Here is a 20,787-nt window from a genome sequence, read left to right as displayed (position 1 = left end):
AACCACCCAGTGTCAACCAAAGTAACTTAAGAACTGTCTTTATACATCTGTGAGCCATGTTAGTTACACATAAGAATTCATCATAGCACATTTTATGAAAAGGGCTTCTGTTTTAGTGTCCAACAGTGATATAGAGAAATAGTACTTTGCAGTTATTGTTATACTAAATTCTATATAACAGTTTTTATTGTGATTTTTTTTCTCCCATATAGCTAAGTCTGTATAAATTTTTATTTGTAGTTATAGACCAATGACCAAGTGAGCTTGCGCTGGGAGCTATTTTTGGCCAATCAGTGAGAGCCAGAGTGATTGGGGTGTAAGGCCTTTGGAACTCACTGGTTAAAAGCTCAAAGAATGAAATATCTGTTATGCATTTCCTTACCTTTCTTGTGAATGGAGAGACTTGTCTGAGGAGTTTAAGTTGGCCCAAGCACTTTACCAATGATGAAAAGAACTGTTCTGAAATTCATTGAACTTCTGTTTCAGTATTTCTTGGACCTGTGAGCTCATGAATATTGTTAGTGCCTTCTCTAATGCAGATTGCAGCCCATCCCTGTCCTCTTCTGGCTGGTTCTTATGTATGTTCTGCCCTGTAGTAAATCCTCCTGAGAGGACCTGCTTCTGATGCTGAGGCCCTGCTTCTAGGTGTCTGATATTTGGTGGGGCTCAGGGCCCCCACAGGATGTCCAACTCTTTCCCTGGTTCCATGACTGAGCTGTGGCTTTTCTGATCCCATGTGTCTTGAATGAGATCCTTTTTTTTTTTTTAAATCACTTCTTATGCTTAGTTTGGTAAAGTGCTCTGGTCAATTTAAATCCCTCCTTTCACTGGAAAGGTAAGGAAATGCATACCAGGTATTTCATTCTTTGAGCTTTTAACTAGTGAATTAGGAAGGCTTTAAGCCCAAATCACTCTGGCTCTTACTGATAGGTCCCAACCCAAGCTCACTTGGTCATTGTTTGGGCCCTGATGGCTCATATAGCAGTTGTTTCTAGATTGGCCAACCCTGAGGATCTTCCTCTCCCAGATAGTTTTTTTTTTTTGATTAGGTAAAAGAAGCCATTCTTTGCCTCATTTCTTACCTAGCCTTAATCACCGAATGGGCATTGCCTTAGTGAAACTCTGAGACCTGTTAAAGACCTTAGCTTTAAAAATGCCAAGGTCTGTCACTGCATCCAGGGCCATTTCCAGCTGTCCTGATCTATGCCTTGCCACTGGACCCAGATGGTTCCTGAGGAGAGAGTGAGGCTGGTGATTGCACAGCCCTCGCTCATTTAAACCAATTCACTTGAAAGTCATGGCATCACTTCCCTGATGTTGTGGTCCTCTTCAAGAAGGAAGGACAAACAACAACAACAAGGAAGGATTAAGTCATTTTTCTTATGGTCAGTAAAACTAGTAAACTGACTAGCTGATTTGCCCTTCATTCCTTAGTCATTCACTCTTACCTAAATCATTCAATCTTAGGACTAGACCACACTTCCAGATGTCAGTCCTGCTCTCCTGTACTATAAAATGTACTGCTCAAGAGAGAAAAAAGATTACTCTGTTATTGGAGAGGATTGTGTTACTGCCTAGGGCAGGGGTGGGGAACCTGTGGCCTTGAGGTCACATGTGGCCTTCTAGATCCTTAAGTGTGTCCTTTTGACTGAATCCAAATGTTACAGAACAGATCCTAAAGGCTGAACTTAAGGATCTAGAAGGCCACATGTAGCCTCAAGGCCACAGGTTCCCCACCCCTGGCCTGGGGTGTTCATTCATAGGATCATCTCTTTAAGGCCCAAAGGAGCCTCAAGGGTTGTGGAGTTCACTACCCTCATTTTAAGAAGTCACTTAGTTTAAGTTCTTCATTTTACAGTTGAGGAAACTGAGACCTGGAAGAGCAAAGTCCAGTGCCTGAGGTTACACAAGCAAACGTCTGCTGATTGGGGTTTTGAATCTTGGGCCTTTAACTCCATTTTCACACAGCTATTAGGGAAGTTTTTCCTTTCATGTGATGAGTTAATTGATTTAAATCCCTCTTAATGAAGTTTAGGCTCATTTCTACTGGTGGTGTCCACAATGGGCCATGTTGACCATCTAGTTGACATTATGTATAAGGTTTTCTTCTTATCCAGTGTAGTACAAGGTGTTTCCTTGTTGTCGCTTATTTGTTGTCAAAGGTTGCATTATGTTTTGGTTTAGACTAATGGTTGAAGTTGGATGGGACTGAACAACTGAACAGCAGAATCCATTGGTGTAGGTGACTCCTGCTGAAGAACTCAGTCTAATAGCGCCTGTGCTCCCTGTCCTACAACTCCAAATCTTAGAGGGTTGCCCAGGGTCACTGAGAGTTCAAATCACTTGCCCAGGGTTTGGGAGCCAGGATAGGTCCAAGGTGAGCTTGAATCCATGGTTTCCCAGCTCTTTGTCATGCTGCATCCCTTTCAAGTTGCATAGGAAAGCAAAAGGCATCATAACCCAACAAAATCTCAGTCTCCACTCAAGCATCGGTCATTTTTGCTTATCACTTGCCTCTCTTCCAAATGAAGCTTCAGAGGAGAACTATTTGAATATTAAAGAATAATAGGAGAGACCCTTGATAAAACTGATGAAGCCCTCAAATATGACCATGCTTAAAAAGTCAGATGGGAAGTAAAGGATGCCCTATCATGCTAACACACAATCTTATTGGAAAAAGTTTGTCCTGCAGAAATCAACTTTTGATATATTCTTGGTTTCTTCTATGAATTAAGGTATAGTTGCAAGTATAACCTAAATTTTGCTAAATGTAAGATAAAATACCGTACCGTGAAGTCACAGGTTCAGTCTTGATTCCTGTCAGATAAATTAAACTTTTCATAATCTTTATTTTCATTTCTAAGGTAAAGTTCTTATCAAATCTTTTTTCTCTTACTATTTGCTGTGACACAGTGGGCCATCCCTGTTTTAAGTGGATTCATTTAATTTTAAATGACTTACTTCATCAGTTATTCTCAGATAACAAAAACTTCCTGAATTTTACTAACTTTTAACAAAATCTCATTTTTTCCTTTTCTTGTAATTAAGTATATAATACATGCACACACATATATATGCACATATATATTCATCTATATATGAGGAAGTGTGTAGGGGAAATTTATACAGGTATGGGAGGTGGAATATGTAAAATGCACAGAGATATATTTATAGAAGTAAATTTTCTCACTAGTATCATTTCCTGATATTTTGGTTATTATTGTTACTTAAAATATGCCATATCAGAGAATGGTCTGTTGGACTTTCATTGGTGGCGATCTCCCCAATGTTTCTAGCCTTACCTCAGTTTACCTCTGTTTCCAAAGAGGTATTGTAAGGCTAAGGGAAGAGGGAATAGGATCTGGAAGTAATCTTGGGATTCTGGAACATACTAGATAGCAATCCAACCTTGAGAGAGCCCAGAACTATTTGGTTTCTTCTCACATTAGACTTAGGGTGACTGACTCAGGGCTGGGCCAAATCCACAGGGTACCTGCCAGTAGACTGATTCTGTACCACTTCCATGGAGTTCATCCATAGCAAGCTGAACAGCTAGCTCCCTGTTGTGTTTCCTGCCAAGAAGCCTCCAGAGGCTGGGCGGACACAACCAGAAGCAGTCCCTGTGTTGGATTCTCATTAGGTCAGTGCATTTATTAGCTCGTGTTCCTAGAGACTTACTGGAAAGATTTATGGTGCTTTTATCCCCATTCTCACAAAGTCCTATATAAATTTGTGTCTCCACCACCTTTGCTAACAGCTTTGTAATGTCTGGCCCTGCGCCCTTCTTTTCCTTTCCTTGTAATCCCTGCTGTGAGCCTTCCTCTTAGTTTGGCACCTTTCTCTTCTTTGCTGCTCCTCCAACTGGCCCATATTCCCAATTTATATTTTGCTAAGTACTGGCTTTTTATAGCTCTCAAAAATATGTATGGAAGCATTAGAGTTTCAGCATCTTCATTCATAGCTGTCTCATTTGTATAAGAGGTTTTTTTTGCCCTTTGCTAGTATTTTTGATTGGCTGTCACCTGCATGAAGGCATGTTCTATTCTTTTATCATTAAACCAGTTTCAACTGAGCTTTCCAGTCTGTTTTCACAGGGCCTCCCTTTCTCTGTGTATTTTACATTCCAGCTGGGAGATACCACTGGTATTGTACTCACTCATCCTATCTCTATTTATTTTGCATATTCCACCTCCCATACCTGTACTTAAATTTCCCCTACACACTTCCTTATCTCCATATATTGCAGTCTTTCTCTTTCTTTGAGCCCTAGCCAGTTGTCCCCTTCTCAAAGAATACTGGCTGATTCATCCTCCTAGAAATGTTTCCTTCCTTAAATCTACTGCATTATTGTTTGGCTACTCATGCACTTACTAATTTTCTATCTTGTGTTATAGTTATTTGTGCTCATGTATCACCCAACCTCCACCCCTCAAAATATACATTATATTAGAAGCTCCTTGAAGACAAGGCTTTTCATCTTTGCATTGGCTGCTCTTTGGGGTTTCAACTCCATGGAACAAGATGCTGTTTGCCGTTTCTTCTTCAACTTACTTTACAGATGAGGAAACTGAGGCAAAGAAGGTTAAGCATCTTGCCCAGGGTCACAGCTAGTAAGTGTTTGAGGCCAGATTTTGAACTCAGTAAGATGAGTCTTCCTGACTCCGGGCCGGCACTCTACCCAGCTGCCCTGTAAATGATTATTAGATTGGGTTTCTGTCCTCGTCTTTATGGCATGCAGTCCGATATAGATTCTATAGATTCTATAGATAAACTTATTTACACCATAGTCAAGTTGCAAAGAAGAATTATGATCAATGGAATGAATCATGAGAGGGAAGAAACAAAACCAAAAGAGAAGAGGAAAAAAAAAAGAGCAAATAGTTTGCCTCAATCTGCATTCAGACTCCACAGTTCTTTCTCTGGATGTAGCTAGCTTTTTCCATCTTGAGTCCTTTGGAGCTGTCTTTGAGCCTTGTATTGCTGTGGAGAGGCAAGTCTATCAAAGTTAGTCATCACAGAATCATTATGTCTGTGGTTGTATACAATGTTCTCCTGGTTCTGCTCCTCTCACCCAGCATCATATCATGTAGATCTTTCCAGGTTATTATGAAGTCCTTATCTTCCCCATTTCTTTTAGCACAGTAGTATTCCATTACATTCATATACCACAACTTGTTCAGCCATTCTGCAATTGATGGGCATTCCCTTGATTTCCATTCTTTGCCACCCAAAAAGAGCTGCTACAAATATTTTTGTACATACAGGTCCCTTTCCCACTTGTGTGATCTCTTTGGGATATAGCCCTAGGAGTGGTATTGCTGGGTCAAAGGATATGCACATTTTTATAGCCCTTTGGGCATAGTTGCAAATTGCTCTCCAAAATAGCTGGATCTGTTCACAACTCCACCAACAATGCATTAATGTTCCAGTTTTCCCACATCCTCTCCAGCATTCATAATTTTCCTGTTTTGTCATGTTAGCCAATCTGACAGGAGAGATGTGGTACCTAAGAGTTGTTTTGATTTGCATTTCTCTAATCAATAGTAAGTTAAAGCATTTTTTCATATGCCTATAGATATCTTTCATTTCTTCCTCTGAAAACTGCTTGTTCATATCCTTTGACCATTTCTCAATTGGAGAATGGTTTTTATTCCTATAAATTTGGCTCAGTTTCCTGTATATTTTAGATATGAGGCCTTTATCAGAGACATTGGTTGTAAAGATTTTTTCCCAATTTTCTGCTTCCCTCCTAATCTTGGTCGCATTGGCTTTGTTTATACAAAAACTTTTCAGTTTAATGTAATCAAAATTATCCATTTTGCATTTTCTAATGCTCTCTGTTGGGTCATGAATTCTTCCCTTTCCCATAGATCTGATAAGTAAACTATTCCCTCCTCTCCCAAATTGTTTATAGTATCAGCCTTTATTTCTAAATCATGAACCCATTTTGACTTTATTTTGGTATACGGTGTAATATATTGGTCTGTGTCCAGTTTCTTAATCAACTCCTTGACCCCAACTAAAGCAGGAAGCACTGGCTAGCCCACCTTCCCTAGCATTTCTTTTCATTAATTCCCTAGATATTCTAGACTGCTTGTTCTTCCAGATGAATTTTGTTATTATTTTATCCAGCTCTGTAAAATAATTTTTTGGTAGGTCGATTGGTATGGTGCTGAATAAATAAATTAATTTAGGTAAAATTGTCATTTTTATTATATTAGCTCGGCCTAACTATTAGCAACTGATGTTATTCTATTTATTTAGATCTGACTTTATTTGTGTGAAAAGTGTTTCACAATTATGTTCATATAGGCCCTGGGTTTGTCTTGGTAGGTAGACTCTCAAATATTTTGTAGTGTCTACAGTAACTATAAATGGAATTTCTCTATCTCTTGCTGTTGGGCTTTGTTAGTAATGTATAGGAATGCCGAGGATTTATGTAGGTTTATTTTATATCCTGCAACTTTGCTAAAGTTTATTATTTCAAGTAGTTTTTTACTTTATTCTCTAGTATTCTCTAAGTAAATCATCATATCATCTGCAAAAAGTGATAATTTAGTTTCTTCTTTGCCTATTCTAATTCCTTCAATTTCTTTTTCTTCTCTTATTGCTACAGGTAACATTTCAAGTACCAAATTGAATAGTAGGGGTGATAATGGACAACCTTGTTTCACCCCTGATCTTATTGGGAATGCATCTAACTTATCTGCATTACAGATAATGCTTGTTGATGGTTTTAGGTAGATGCTATTTATAATTTTAAGGAAGGCCTTATTTATTCCTATGCTTTCTAGTGTTTTTAATGGGAATGGGTGTTCTATTTGTACATACAGGTCCCTTTCCCACTTGTGTGATCTCTTTGGGATATAGCCCTAGGAGTGGTATTACTGGGTCAAAGGATATGCACATTTTTATAGCCCTTTGGGCATAGTTGCAAATTGCTTTTTCTGCATCTATTGAGATGATCATATGGTTTCTGCTAGTTTTTTTGTTGATACGATCAATTATGCTGAAAGTTTTCCTAATACTGAACCAGCCTTGCATTCCTAGAATAAATCCTACATGGTTGGTCTAGAATTTTCTTTCTCTGTTTTGACTCTTCCTGATTTAGGTATCAGTACAATATTTGTGTCATAAAAAGAATTTGGTAGGACTCTTTCTTCGTCTATTTTCCCAGATAGTCTAGAAAGTATGGGAATTAATTGTTCTTTAAATGTTTGATAGAATTCACATGTAAAACCATCTGGCCCTGGAGGTTTTTTGCCTATGGAGTTGATTGATGGCTTGCTTAATTTCTTTTGCTGGGATGGGGTTATTTAGGTAATTTATTTCCTCTTCTGTTAACCTGGGCAATTTGTATTTTTGTAAATATTCATCCATTTCCCTAAGGTTATCAAATTTATGGGCATACAATTGGGCAAAATAATTCCTAATTATTGTTTTAATTTCCTCTTCATTGGAGGTGAATTCACCTTTTTCATTTTCGATACTGGTAATTTGGTTTTCTTCTTTCTCTTTTTAAATCAAATCGACCAAGGGTTTATCAATTTTATTGGTTTTTTCATAAAACCAACTCTTAGTTTTATTTATTAGTTCAATAGTTTTCTTGATTTCAATTTTATTAATCTATCCTTTGATTTTCAGTATTTCTAGTTTGGTATCTAATTGAGGATTTTCAATTTGTTCTTTTTCTAGCTTTTTCAGTTGCATTTCCATTTCATTGATCTCCTTTTTATCTATTTTATTCATGTAAGCATTTAGAGATATAAAACTTCCCCTAAGAAGTGCTTTTGCTGCATCCCATAAGTTTTGGTATGTTGTCTCATTATTGTCATTCTCTTGAATGAAATTATTGTTTCTATGATTTGCCATTTGGCCCACTCATTCTTTAGAATTAGATTATTTAGTTTCCAATTAATTTTTAGTTTATCTTTCCATGGTCCTTTATTACAAATAATTTTTATTGCATCATGATCTGAGAAGGATGCATTGGCTATTTTTGCCTTTCTGCACTGGATTGTGAGGTTTTTATGCCCTAGTACATGGTCATATTTTGAGTATGTGCCATGTACCACTGAGAAAAAAAAAGGATATTTCTTTTTATCTCCATTCGGTTTTCTCCAGAGGTCTGTCATATCTGCCTTTTCTAAAATTCTATTCACCTCCTTAACTTCTTTCTTGTTTATTTTGAGGTTAGATTTATCAAGTTCAGAGAGGGGGATGTTGAGGTCCCCCACTAGTATGGTTTTGCTGTCTATTTCTTCCTGTAACTCCCTTAACTTCTCCTCTAAGAATTTGCATGATATACCCCTTGGTGCATATATGTTAAATAATGATATTGCTTCATTGTCTGTAGTGCCTTTTAACAGGATATAGTGCCCTTCCTTATCTCTTTTAATTAGATCTACCCTTGCTTTTGCTTTGTCTGAGATTAGGATTGCTACTCCTGCTTTTTTTTTTTACCTTAGCTGAAGCACAATATATTCTACTCCATCCTTTTACTTTTGCCTTGTGTGTATCCCCCTGTTTCAAATGTGTTTCTTGTAAACAACATATTGTAGGATTTTGGTTTTTAATCCATTCTGCTATCCACTTCCTTTTTATGGGAGAGTTCATCCCATTCACATTCACAGTTATGATTACAAGCTCTGTCTTTTTCTCCATCCTGTTTCCTCCCTTGTTTGTGCTTTTATTTTTCCCTCCTCCCTTCCACTCCTCAAAAAAGTTTTGCTTTTGACCACTGCCTTCCTCAATTTCCCCTCCCTCTTGATTTCTCTCCCTTATCTTACCCTTTTCCCCTTGCTACTTCTTCCCTCCCTTCTGACCATCCCCCCCTTTTCTTTCCCCTTTCCCCTCCTACTGCCTGTAGGACAAGTTTGATTTCTATGCTTATCAGGTTATGTTATTCTCTTCTTGAACCAAATCTGATGAGAGTAAAGCTCATATACTACTCTTCTCCCTCCCTTCTTTCCCTCTTCTATAATGTTTTTGTGTCTCTTCATGTGATGTGATTTACCCTTTTCTAGTACCTCTTTCCCTCTTCTCCCAGAACCCTCCCTTTACATCCCTTAATTATGTTTTTTATCATTATATCAGTTATTTTATTCAGATGCTCACAGTCTATATGTATCCCTTTCAATTGCCATAATAACTGTATTATGTGTGTATAACATATATAAAACAATATAATCCTATGTAAGGATGTAAACAATTCGCCTTTATTGATTAACAAGGTTTCTGGGGGTTGCCCCCCCATTTACTTTTTTATGTTTCTCATGAGTTTTGATTTGAAGATCAAATTTTCCACTGAGTTCTGGGCTTTTCATCAGGAAGGTCTGGAATTCCCTTATTTTTTTGAACATTCATCTTCTTGACTGAAATAGTATGCTCAGTTTTGCTGGGCAGTTGACCCTTGGTTGTAGTCCAAGCTCCTTTGCCCTTCAGAATATCATATTCCAATTTCTCCTGTCATTTAATGTAGAAGCTGAAAGATCCTGCATGATCCCTACTGTAGTTCCATGATATTTGAATTGTTTCTTTTTGGCTGCTTGCAGTATTTTCTCCTTGACTTGATAATTCTGAAATTTGGCTATAATATTTCTTGGAGTTTTCAGTTTGGGATCTCTTTCAAGGGGTGATCTGTGGATTCTTTCGATGACTATTTTCCCCTCTGGTTCTAGGACCTCTGGGAAGTTATCTTTGATAATTTCTTGGAAGACACTGTCCAGGCTCTTTTTCATCATGGTTTTCTGATAGACTAATAATTCTTAAATTGTCTCTCCTGGATCTATTTTCCAGGTCAGTTGTTTTTCCAGTTAGATATTTCATGTTTTCTTCTATTTTTTCATTCTTTACATTTGGTTTGACTACTTCTTGATGCCTCATAGAGTCATTAGCTTCCACTTGCTCAATTCTAATTTTTAATGAATTGCTGCCTTCATTTTGCTTTTCAGTCTCCTTTCAGGGTGTCATTTTCTCTGTTTAGATTCTGAATCTCCTTAGCCATTTTGCCAATTTTACTTTTTAAAGATTTGATCTCATCAGTGGATTTTTTTCCCATTTTTTTTTGCCTCCCTAATTTGGTTTTTAAAATCATCCTTTAACTCTTCCAGGAATGCTTTTTGGGCTTGAGACCAGTTCACATTCCCTTTTGAGGTATCAGATTTGGGTATAGTGTCAATGCTGTCCTCTTCCGAATTGGTATTTTGATCTTTCCTGTCTCCATAAAAATGAATCAGTGGTCCTCGGTTTTTTCGTGCTCTTCTTCATATTGGTTAGCTTTTTCCTGGCTTTAAAGTGGATTTCTGCTTTTGGGGCTCAGGGAGCTCTGTCCTAGGTTTCTTGTTCTGGGAATTGTGAGCCTAGTTACTGGCCTTGTGTGTTTTATGGCCTCTGGTTTCCTGAGGTGTGGGGGCAGGGGTCATCTGGCTGCCAGAGGTCCTCTCTTCCCCTGGGGCTACTCTCCAGCATGGGTGGTCTTGGCTGTTCACTGTGTTGGTGTCTGCCACTTCCACTGGCTGTGCAAAGGCACATCTGGGTTCCTGGTGTTTACCCTTGCTGGCTCCACCCTTCTGGGACTCAGGAATTCCCAGTGTTTGGCTTCTGAAGCCCCACTTCTGGCTCTTCTATTCCAGGGTTTTTCCTGAGGTATTCTCTCTGGGTCAGGGAGGGAGGGATGAGAGCCGTTTACTTGGCCATTATGTCTCCCGGGAGTTCAAGAAGGTGAGTTTCAAACCTTTGGGCTGCAAGCCTCAGGAGTAGATGTCTCGTGGCCTCAGGTGCTGTGCTGCTGCCTCCTGTTGCTTCGACAGACTCCTGTCCTGTGTTGGGAGGCCTGGGGATCTCCACCGGTTTTGGGGGCCCAGCTTTCTCCCACCCTGCATTGCTGGCTGGTTTCTGCAGCCAGGCACTCTCCCAGCCTACAGATCTGTCCTGTCCACCTTGTGGACTCCTGGCTTGGAAATTTGCCCCACGCAGTCTACTAGTGGCGTCTAACTCTCTCAAATCTGCTCAGATTCATTTTTTTAGAAGTATCTGACGGAACTTGTGAGAGAGCTTTGGTAAGACGTTCTCACACGGCCATCTTGGCTCCCCTACCCCCCCCCCATAATCTTTCCAACAATGCTTTTCAAATAGATGTTGAATAAATGCTTATTGAATTGAATTGTTGAATTACGTAAGCTTTTTACTCCTGTATCGGAAATCCGTATTTCATAAAATAGTCACAGATGGAATTTAGAGCTATTTGGATACATTAGAGAGCATCTGTTCCAGTATTGGAGATGAGGAAGCAGAAGACCCAGAGAGATGTAGCATTTATTTGTCCAGGGTTGTATCTGTTGTAGAGGTGCCCATTGTGGGGCCCCAGTTTTCTCACTAGGATCCAGGATTCTTCCCTCTGTGCAATGCAGAAACCTCATGATTCCAGAAGTACAAGTACAGTATAAGTAACAGAGGCTAAATGGGACAGGGAGAAGAGGGCACAAGGCCCCTGCTTGGGGCAGGTGCCGTCATGGTAACTGAGACCAGAAAGAAGGCAGACTTGCTTATGTCATGCTTTGCTTTTGCATCTTCTACCAAGGGAAAGATCCTTTCCCTGGAAATGACAGAACACAAATGACTAACGCTTGGATAGGTGAGAGACCACCTAGTGACCCTTGATCCATACAAGCTACCAGGTAGGTGAATCTTAACCTTGTGTCCTGGGAACTGTCAAGTGATTGCTCAGCCTCCCAAAGTAATATTTGGAAGATTATGGAAAATGGGAGAGGTGTACTACGAGATTGGGAAAGGACGAATGTTGTCCTGCTTTTCGAAAAAAAGGAAAGAGAACAGTCGGAAACTGTATATAGGCCAGTGAACCGGACTTTGATTCCTGGGGAAATTTTAGAATGGCTCAATAAAGAGTTAGTTATTGAACATCCAGAAAGGGCTGTGGGGATTGCAAAGAGTCAGTATGGCTTCATCAAGAACAGGTTGTGCCAGATCACCTTTGTTTCCCTTTCTTGTAGGACTATAGGATGTTCTGGATATAGTTTGCTTACATTTTAGCAAAGCTTTCACTAATGTCTTTCATACTATTCTTATGGAGAAGATAGAGTCTAGCTAGGGATTACATCAGGAGTTCTTGACCTTGTGTTTATGTTTAGGGTATCCCCAAACCCTTGGCTTTAATTAAAGCCTAAAACTACACTAAGACTTTTGGGACACCTTGTGTATTTTATTTTGTTCATTTAAAAACATTATTCTGAGAAGGGATCTATAGGTTTCATCGGACTGCTAAGGGGGTCTGTGGCACAAAAAAGGCTTGGAACCCCAAGTTCAGATGATAGTACAGTCAAATGTATTCAGGACTGGTTGGATGGCCACATTGAAAGTATGATTTTTATTTCAGAGTTATTGGTTCAGCATTCAGTTGAGTACTCCAGGAATCTACTTGGCCCTGTGCTGTTGACACATTTTTAAAATGTGTGAACATTTTTGTTAACATTAATGTTTTTGTTAATGAATTGAATGAAGTCTTGCAAGGCATGCTCATCATATTTACAGAAAATACAAAATGGGGAGGCGTACCTAATGTACTGTGTGACAGTCAGGATGCAAAAGATTCTTGAAATGTTAGAGGATTGGGCTAAATCAAATAAGGTGAAATTTAAAAGGAACAAATGTAAAGTCTTACATGGGCACAAAAATCAACCTCATAAATGTAAAATAGAATTGTGGTTAGACCACAAATGTTCTGAAAAGGAGGTGAGGATTTTAGTGAACTCTAAGCTCCATATAAGTTAGCAATATGGTATGGTGGCCAAAAAAGCATATACAGTCTTGGGTTGTATCAAGAGAGGTATAACTTCTTGAAATAGGAAGTGGCAGCCCTTTGTACTCTGGCCTGGTGAGACTACAGCTAGCATGTTGTGTTCAGTTTAAAAGTATTCTGACAAGCTGGAAAGTGTCCATAGGAGAGCAACCCGAATGGTGAAAAACCTTTTGAGTCCAGGTTCCATTGAAAGACCTGAGAATTTTGTTTGGAGAAGAAAAGACTCAGGATGGGAAGGTTATGATAATTGTCTCCAAGCATTGGATGAGCAGTCATATAGAAGAGAGATTAGAATTATGGGCAGAACCAGGACCTCTAAATGGAAATTGCAGAGACAAATTGAGCCTTGATTTCAATAGAATATAAACCTGCTGAGCAGGGATTGTGTCTTTTTTGTCTTCCTAGCTCTAGCACCTAGCACACCTCCTTGGTGATCTTTAAACAGAGGCTAGATTGTTACTAGTCAGGTATGAGATAGTAGGGATTCGTTTGGGGTATAAATTGTGCTAGATGGCTGCAGAGGTACCTTCCAGGTATTGAATTCTGTGATTCTCTGATTTGGTGCTTTGGGATTTTATGTCAAGATCATGAAATTTTTCATATTGTTGAAGAGTTAGCAAGTCTTGAAATATGTTTCGTTGATTACTATTGTTTTGACTTTTAACCAAGCTGGATTATAAATCTAATTAAACCTGTGTATTTGGTGCTTTTTTAATAACACTATAAAAGAACTTCTTAATATCTACACAGATATCTACATATCTACTTAATATCTTCTTTTTAAAAGAAACAAGAATGATGCTTGACTAATCCCAATAAGAAAGTTCCAGCAATGATTTTAAATTCAGATTCCTTGGTCTTTGGTACTTCCATTTCTCATAAAAGTCTTATTGTATCTTACAGAATAACTCAAATGTCTATTTTTAGCAATTGTTTGTGTTAGTCTCACACTAGATGTCAGTGTTAGCATACCTGGGTAGCTATTACAGGTGTGATTATGATGAGGTCATCCAAGTGTTACTTCTGTACGTGAGGTACAGTGATGGTTTGTAACTGGGCAGTCCCTATTTATAAGTATGTATGTTGCTAAATTGGTATGTGATTTAATTCAACAATTAAGCACCTTCTGTGTGCTCAGCTAGGGCAGCTAGGTGGCGCAATAGAGCGCTGGATCTGGAGTCGGGAAGACTCCTCTTCCTAAGTTAAAATCTGGCCTCAGACACTAGCTGTGTGACCCTGGGCAAGTCACTTAACCTTGTTTGCCTCAGTTTCCTTATCTGTAAAATGAGGTGGAAAAAGACCAGTATCTCTAGTATCTTTTGTCAAGAAAACCCCAAATGGGGTCAACAAGAGTTAGAAACGATTGAAACAACAAAAGTGCTCAGTATACTAACTGTATTAGGTTCTAGAGAAGAGAGAAAGGTTGGGGAAGAGAGCTGTCTTCCCTTTGGAAAGTTTTAGGATAAAACACACTTCAGAAAATTCCCATATGACTAGTTTATCTTTGCAAACTTAATTCAAGCTTCTAACAGACTGTGGCCTTTATTTTGAGTCATTTTAAAGAGATCTTTGATTTCCTATTGAAACTCACCCATACTGTAAGGCAATTCTTTGATTAAAAGGGCGGCTGAGTCAGCATCACTCGTGTCTTTTCATATCTATTTCTTATCACAAAATATTTTTTAAAGTTATGTATTAGATCTTGATTTGCCAACATTTTTTTTACATACCTCTTATCAGTGCTGTTACTAATCTGGTCACTGCTGCAAGAATATGTTTTCTCTACTGGGTTTTTTTTTTAACATAAAATACACTTTTGGGAATTTTTGTCATTAGCTGATCTTAGAGTCACATACACAGGAAGACATAGTGTTAGTTATTGATTATTGAATAGATTAAGTGCCATAGGTAGGATTTCCAGCCCCACCGAAAGAGACAAAGGTCACATATCACCTGGCATCAGGCAAACTCAATTTTGCAGAATACCTAAGGGAATAAAAGCATTTAAGTGATGTTGAAAACTGAATATTTCCTTAAGAAATTATCTTAAACTTATTCCATAAAAAGGTTATTTAATACAAGGTACAATTAAATAATTAGTAATAATCTTGCACTGAGCTTAATTCTTGACATGAGTTTCAGGAAGAAAAGAAAAATTCACAGTTATACAAACTGGACCAAAGATCTTTCTTGACTGCCTTTTTAACTGAGATAAGATCAATACCAGCAAAATAAGAGGTTTTTTTTTTGTTTTGTTTTAGGGAAGTAATAGATACTCTTATAACTAGCTTTAAATTAAAATGAGAGGCAGTAACCTAAGAACATAAGCGACAATGTTATGCTTTCCGATGAAAGGCATATACAAAGCAAAAGGAACCCCATTTTTTGAGCAAAGCACCCAGGGACCAGCTCAGACCACTAGTCCCCCTTTCTTCTCTGTAGTTATTCACTGCTGTCCTCTAAACATGGTTGTAGTCTGAATACACATTATTTTCAGGCCCACTTTCCTGGTGGTCTCCTTTTTTGGGTTTGGTTCCAAGGTGCCTCTGACTTCTAGCTGATTCTAGATGGTTCAAATTGGTTTTCTACCACTTTTGGTACTGAAATATGAGATGATCAAATGTTTCATGAAATGATGTTTCTTGTTGCCTTTTGATATGCTGTGAAGTCAGTTCCATTAACTCTTGACTGTCAAAGAAAAGCTAGCGAACCATCCTTCCATTTAGCTTCAACTTCCTTTTGTCTTCTGATTTCCTAGTGAGAATGTCAAGAATGATATGATTCAGTTCCTTCATTAGGAGGTCCATTTGATGATTACTGGACAAAGATTTAGCATGCCAACAGGCAAGATTTGTTTGTTGAGTTGTCATAGCCAAAGAGTTAGCTATCAATTGGCCAGCCTGTTGATGTCCTTGACTGGGATGGTCTCTGGGAAAATAGGTGTAGTCTGTTGCTGGGGCCACACCTGAAGCTCTTCCAGCCTAGCAGATGGAACTTTCCCCAGCTCCTGCACCACTGATAGAGCCTCTGAGAATCTCCTTGGCACAAACAGGCATTGGAATAGGACTTTGTAGAAGACTGACAAACTTTTCCTGTGTCTTCTGACTCTGATTAAAGGTATTAGTTATTTTACTGTGCCTTCATATTGGACAAAATGCCAGTTTCTCCTACTTCCTTTTTTAAAATAGAACATCTTCTAAATGTTTAATTTATCATTGCAGACAGCTGTGTATCTGCAGAAGTGGTGGCTGCTATTGATGTAAACACTATTGCAAATGAAGTATACAAGCATAACTTTCCTCATACACAATTATGGGCCAAAACTATTGAGGTGAGTAATGATTATTGTTGTTTTAATATGTAGCATAAAAAATGTTTGCCACTTTACAAAATGAAGGCCACACAGTTTGTGATGAATTCTATTTTAATTCAAGCACATCCATCTCTCATAGAACAGAGGACTAAAGCCAAATGTTTTCAGATTGGTGAGAGAGGGACCTTGCTTAGGAATACTCTATTTTGACTACTTGCGTGTGTGATTCTGTGACCTTTTCCTAGTACTTTCCACTGGAGGTTGGAAAGAAACTCTAGTAGGCATGAGCTTTAGATTCAGGCCACCACCTGAGGTGAAACTCAGAAACCTGCAAGAGCAACACCGAGGCAGGGCTGAGGGAGCCCTTTGTAATGAGCGCCGAGGAGATAGCCAACCAAAAATGTCGTGAGAATCCTGGACAAAAACAAAAGAAAACACTGAGTGAGTCCATCAGAGGCTTTTCCTATGCAGACCCAACAGAAAGTTATATACCACTCCTCTGAATTAATAGGGATATTTCTGTGAATCCAACATTTTCTTTTCTGAGGCATTTGGGAAAAAAGGAGGCCTTTCCTCTCTCCAGTGGAAAATGGTGGGCAGACAGGTTTGGGGTTGGAAGGAGATGAGGATTTTCTTTTAGGAGTTTGGAATATTAGTGGGCTAAGAGAGGGGGACAACTGTAGGCTTGGGACTTTTGTGTGGGAAGATTGCCTCCTCGCTTCTTTATATTGTAGGGGTGGCTGAAAAGGAGAGTGAGTGATTTCATGCTTTTGTGGGGAATATTTAGAGGGAGCAGGAAGAAGCCATGTGCAGATGTCTGCCTTTGAGTTGGGTGGAAGCTGCTTTGGATGTGAGTATGGGAGCATGATTGTAGAGAAAGTGATCATGGTGTCTGTGTGTTGAATATCAGAGTGTGTGGGACTTGTGAGCCCTAGTAGTGCATTTTGGGAGTCACCTGACAATGAGTTTGGAGTGGGAGTTAGAGCTGTTAGTAAGGGCCTCATGGAACTTGGCACGTCATCCTTTCAGAGACCTGTATGGGCTTTGTGGCTTCTCTGAAAAGAGCACGAGGTAGGGCTTTTGGCTTGGTTGCTTGTAATCCCACCCCTACTCTCTCTGCCCCAGTGACACACACACACACCCACACACACACACACACATACACACACACACACACCCACACACACACACCATATACTAGTATGTGGTGAAGAAATTTTGTCTAGTGTCGCTCATATTGACCAAGGACATCTCAGAACTCACCTCTGGATTTCTGGAGAGTATCTTGGGAAGAGGGTGTCCATGAGTGACCAGACAGGTTCACGATCAAGAAGTGAAAGAAGCCAAAGATTCTTAGACTTTTCAGGAGCCTCAGAACTGCCCATTGTAAATAGACTTTTCAGGAAGACAGTCAGAAGTCACTAAATATGGAGAATCAACATGACACACAATGAAATTTATTGTCTTAATAGACAGGAAGTGATCAGTTGCTAGTCTTTTGAGGAATAATATTTTTTGTGCAGTCAAATAATAGTGCAAAAATAGTGCAAAAAAATTTGTTACAGTAAATGTCACATTAGAAGAAAGGATAAGGATTAGAAGACGACAGTGTGCAGCAGAAGATTGTAGCAGGCCAGATATATCCTGCTTAAATAAGATGTTAATTACCAAAATGGAAAATATACAAAAGTAAAGACCTTGTCTCTACTACCATTTCCAAGATAATTTTGACACATATAAAACAATCACCACAAGGCAGCAGCTGAAGGACCCCAGAAACTGCCTCATTTGGCTAGTGTTCTTCTTGTTAATTGGAAAGACATGGCACCCCAGGGCAAAAACAATTTGGACTACAATCTCACTTGCAAAGCCTTGTGGAGCCTGAAGGAAGCTCATGAGCAGAATAACATAATGAAACAGTGAAGAGCAATTGAAGAGAAAATGAGCCTCCACTCAGGGGTTCCTGGACCCTTGTGGCAATGTGGTGAAGCCTACAGACTAACACAGAGCCAGAAGAGACTCATAAAGAGGCCCATGATTCAGATATGTTTTATGAGATGGAATTTGAGCTTTGAGCTTTTCGCCATTGTTCTTTCCATTAGTACATCATTATATAGGTGGGCACTAGGACCCACTCCTTCTTTGTGTGCTTTCTCTCAAATACAGTCTCCCGTGCACGGTTGGAGATCACTAGCTCTTTGCTTGAAAACCTGGAATGCACCAACTCATTACCCACAATGGAGAAACAAAGCATGAAAAATCTACATTGCTAAGATTATGACATGCAGCTGGCTAAATGAGTCTGTCCATATGGGCATAACAGGAACTGCCGAAGGACAGTGAGCTTGGCCCAGGATTGAGTAGGAAAAGGAGATTAAATTGATTCACATTCATCAAATTGCACAGGGTTTCACTGACTCAAAGTGCTTATCATCATAAAAACCCATCTTTTAGACGCAAGCCTTCTCTTGATGTTACTCTGTGTATGTGAGTTCTGGAACAGCATGATCTTAAAAAAAATTAAAATGGAAACAACTGAAGAACAACAGAATAGTGTGTGTGTGTGTCTGTGTGTCTGTGTGTGTGTGAACGAGTATGTGTGTGAGGCTACAGTGTGTTAGCAGTTATTTGATTTTGAGAAGTTTTGTCCAAGAAACATTACAAAGGGAAATGTATGCAAGAAAAAGAAATAGGTCATGAATGAAGAATGGGACAATAGATGGTGTGTTGATAATCCTGAGATGTTAAAAGCAAAAAAAGACAGGGTCCAGTGAACTGGGCATATTCACCGTGCATGGTCTAAATAGGAAGGCATTGCTAAGATTTGAGCAGAATTAAACAGTCATTGGTAGGAGTGTCCACACTAACTGATGGAATCAGGGATCCATCCAAAGTGCTGCAAGCAGAGCATGTAGTTGCAGACTCTTCCTTATAGTATTGGTGGGGGTGATCAGAGAAATAGAGCAGCCTGGGTTCTTCTTCTGCCTTCTCCCCTTAATCTGGCTCCTTTCTCATCTTTAAGATATTTTTTAATGATGGCTAGAAGGATAGTGTCATTTGTGTCACATATAGATCAGTGGAAAGAGTTGGCAGTATTTAATCTGAAGAAGAAAAGACTTGGGGATGGAGGGCGGGCAGAAGAGAATCCTGCAGGTGATGAGACTACTGACCTGAAGTGGTGGAAAGGCTGGGAGCACCAGGACTCAGATCTGAGCTTGGAGCCTGGACACAGCACGGTGCTCTCTTTCTATTTTTTATATTGCACTTTGAAATCTAAAATGCATTTTCAAATTTAAACACTAAATTCAAATAATTATAGAAGAAGCTCCCCACCCTTGGCTCCACTGGGTACAAAGAGCCAGAGCCAAAAAGGAACTAGTGAAAGGAGAGCTGGGGTGGGAGGCAGGAGACCGTGCTTCTGGCAGAAGTTCTGCTAGTGTCCTCTTTGGTGCCTCTGGGCAGGTTGCTTCACTCCTTTGCGCCTTAGTCACTTGCTCTATCAGATATGGATAAAATCACCTGTACCATGTGTCTCACGTGATTCTTATGATGATCAAGGGCATAGGAAAGTGCTTGGAAAAATAAAGTCCTGAATAAAGGTAACACGTTATTTACTCCTTCCTTCCTTTGTTTAAATCATGTCTGTTCTTCTAAACTATCTAGGGAATTACGCTCCAGGAATTTAATCAGCTGTCCTTCAATATGATTTTAATGAGTCCTCCGTGTCAGCCATTCACAAGGTAGGTATAATAAATCACTTCCTACTGAGGAAGATACTTGTGAAGGATTTACAAAGGGTAAGACACTTCACTTTCCGTAGATACAATTCATTATATTCATAAAACTTTATTCTGTTACATAATCAAGTGAATTTTATGTTGAATGAAAATCTGCCCACCATGTCCTAATATCTATCCATTTTTATAGCTATTGCTTGATGGCTTATTCTTAAGTAACCCACTTTAATATGTGATATGATTTTTTTGTGGGATAGCCTACATTTTAAAGAGCTTGGATATAGTGTAAATTCCATTTCAAAGCTCATTTGTAAGACAGTTGTTTAGAATTCAGAGTATGTTTTCCCATAGAAATATTGCTCTGACAGGTGGTTGGGTTCTCCTTACAAACAACAAAATCCTGTTTGACTCAAACTTCAGTCCTTTTGAATATTAAAGCATTTGAACTGAGGAAGCATGCTAATTTCTATTTTTCTTTTTGAACCTAAAGTTCACAGAGCTAATCATGATTTTCAGAATAATTTACAATGTTAATTTTCTCCATGCATGTGTTCCTTATCCCCCCAGAATTGGCCTACAAGGAGATGTGACTGATCTGAGGACAAAGAGTTTCCTGCACATTCTTCATATTCTCCCAAGGTATAGCCTTAAATTTCTTCTTATATGAAGTATGAAAATTTGTCATTTGGGTGAACGTGTTTTCGCTTGATCCAGACACTGTATACTGTTCTTACTGCACATATAACTTGGGAGCTGGAAAGTCCCTTAAAGCTCACCTTGTTCAGCTCTCATTGTACAGATTTATGAGGCCCGGAGAAATAAAGTATTAAAACCCACTGTCACACAGTGAGTCAGAATTAGAGCCAAGACTAGAACCCAGGTTCCATCTCTCAGCCTACTATGTTTTGTACTGTATTCTC

General features: G+C 39.1%; 1 protein-coding gene across 1 annotated transcript in view; it reads left to right on the top strand.

Annotated features, from left to right (window-relative positions):
* Positions 1-20,787, top strand: part of TRDMT1 (tRNA aspartic acid methyltransferase 1) — a 63,599-nt gene that overhangs the window by 26,079 nt on the left and 16,733 nt on the right. Inside the window, exons 2-4 of the mRNA XM_036760188.1 lie at positions 16,039-16,148; positions 19,794-19,870; positions 20,435-20,506. Coding sequence (XP_036616083.1) covers positions 16,039-16,148; positions 19,794-19,870; positions 20,435-20,506 — 259 coding nt within the window. The remainder of the gene's footprint in view (positions 1-16,038; positions 16,149-19,793; positions 19,871-20,434; positions 20,507-20,787) is intronic.

This window comes from Trichosurus vulpecula, chromosome 5 (assembly GCF_011100635.1).
Source record: "Trichosurus vulpecula isolate mTriVul1 chromosome 5, mTriVul1.pri, whole genome shotgun sequence".
NCBI classification, from domain to species: Eukaryota; Metazoa; Chordata; class Mammalia; order Diprotodontia; family Phalangeridae; genus Trichosurus; species Trichosurus vulpecula.
This window is presented reverse-complemented; position numbering and strand designations above follow the sequence as displayed.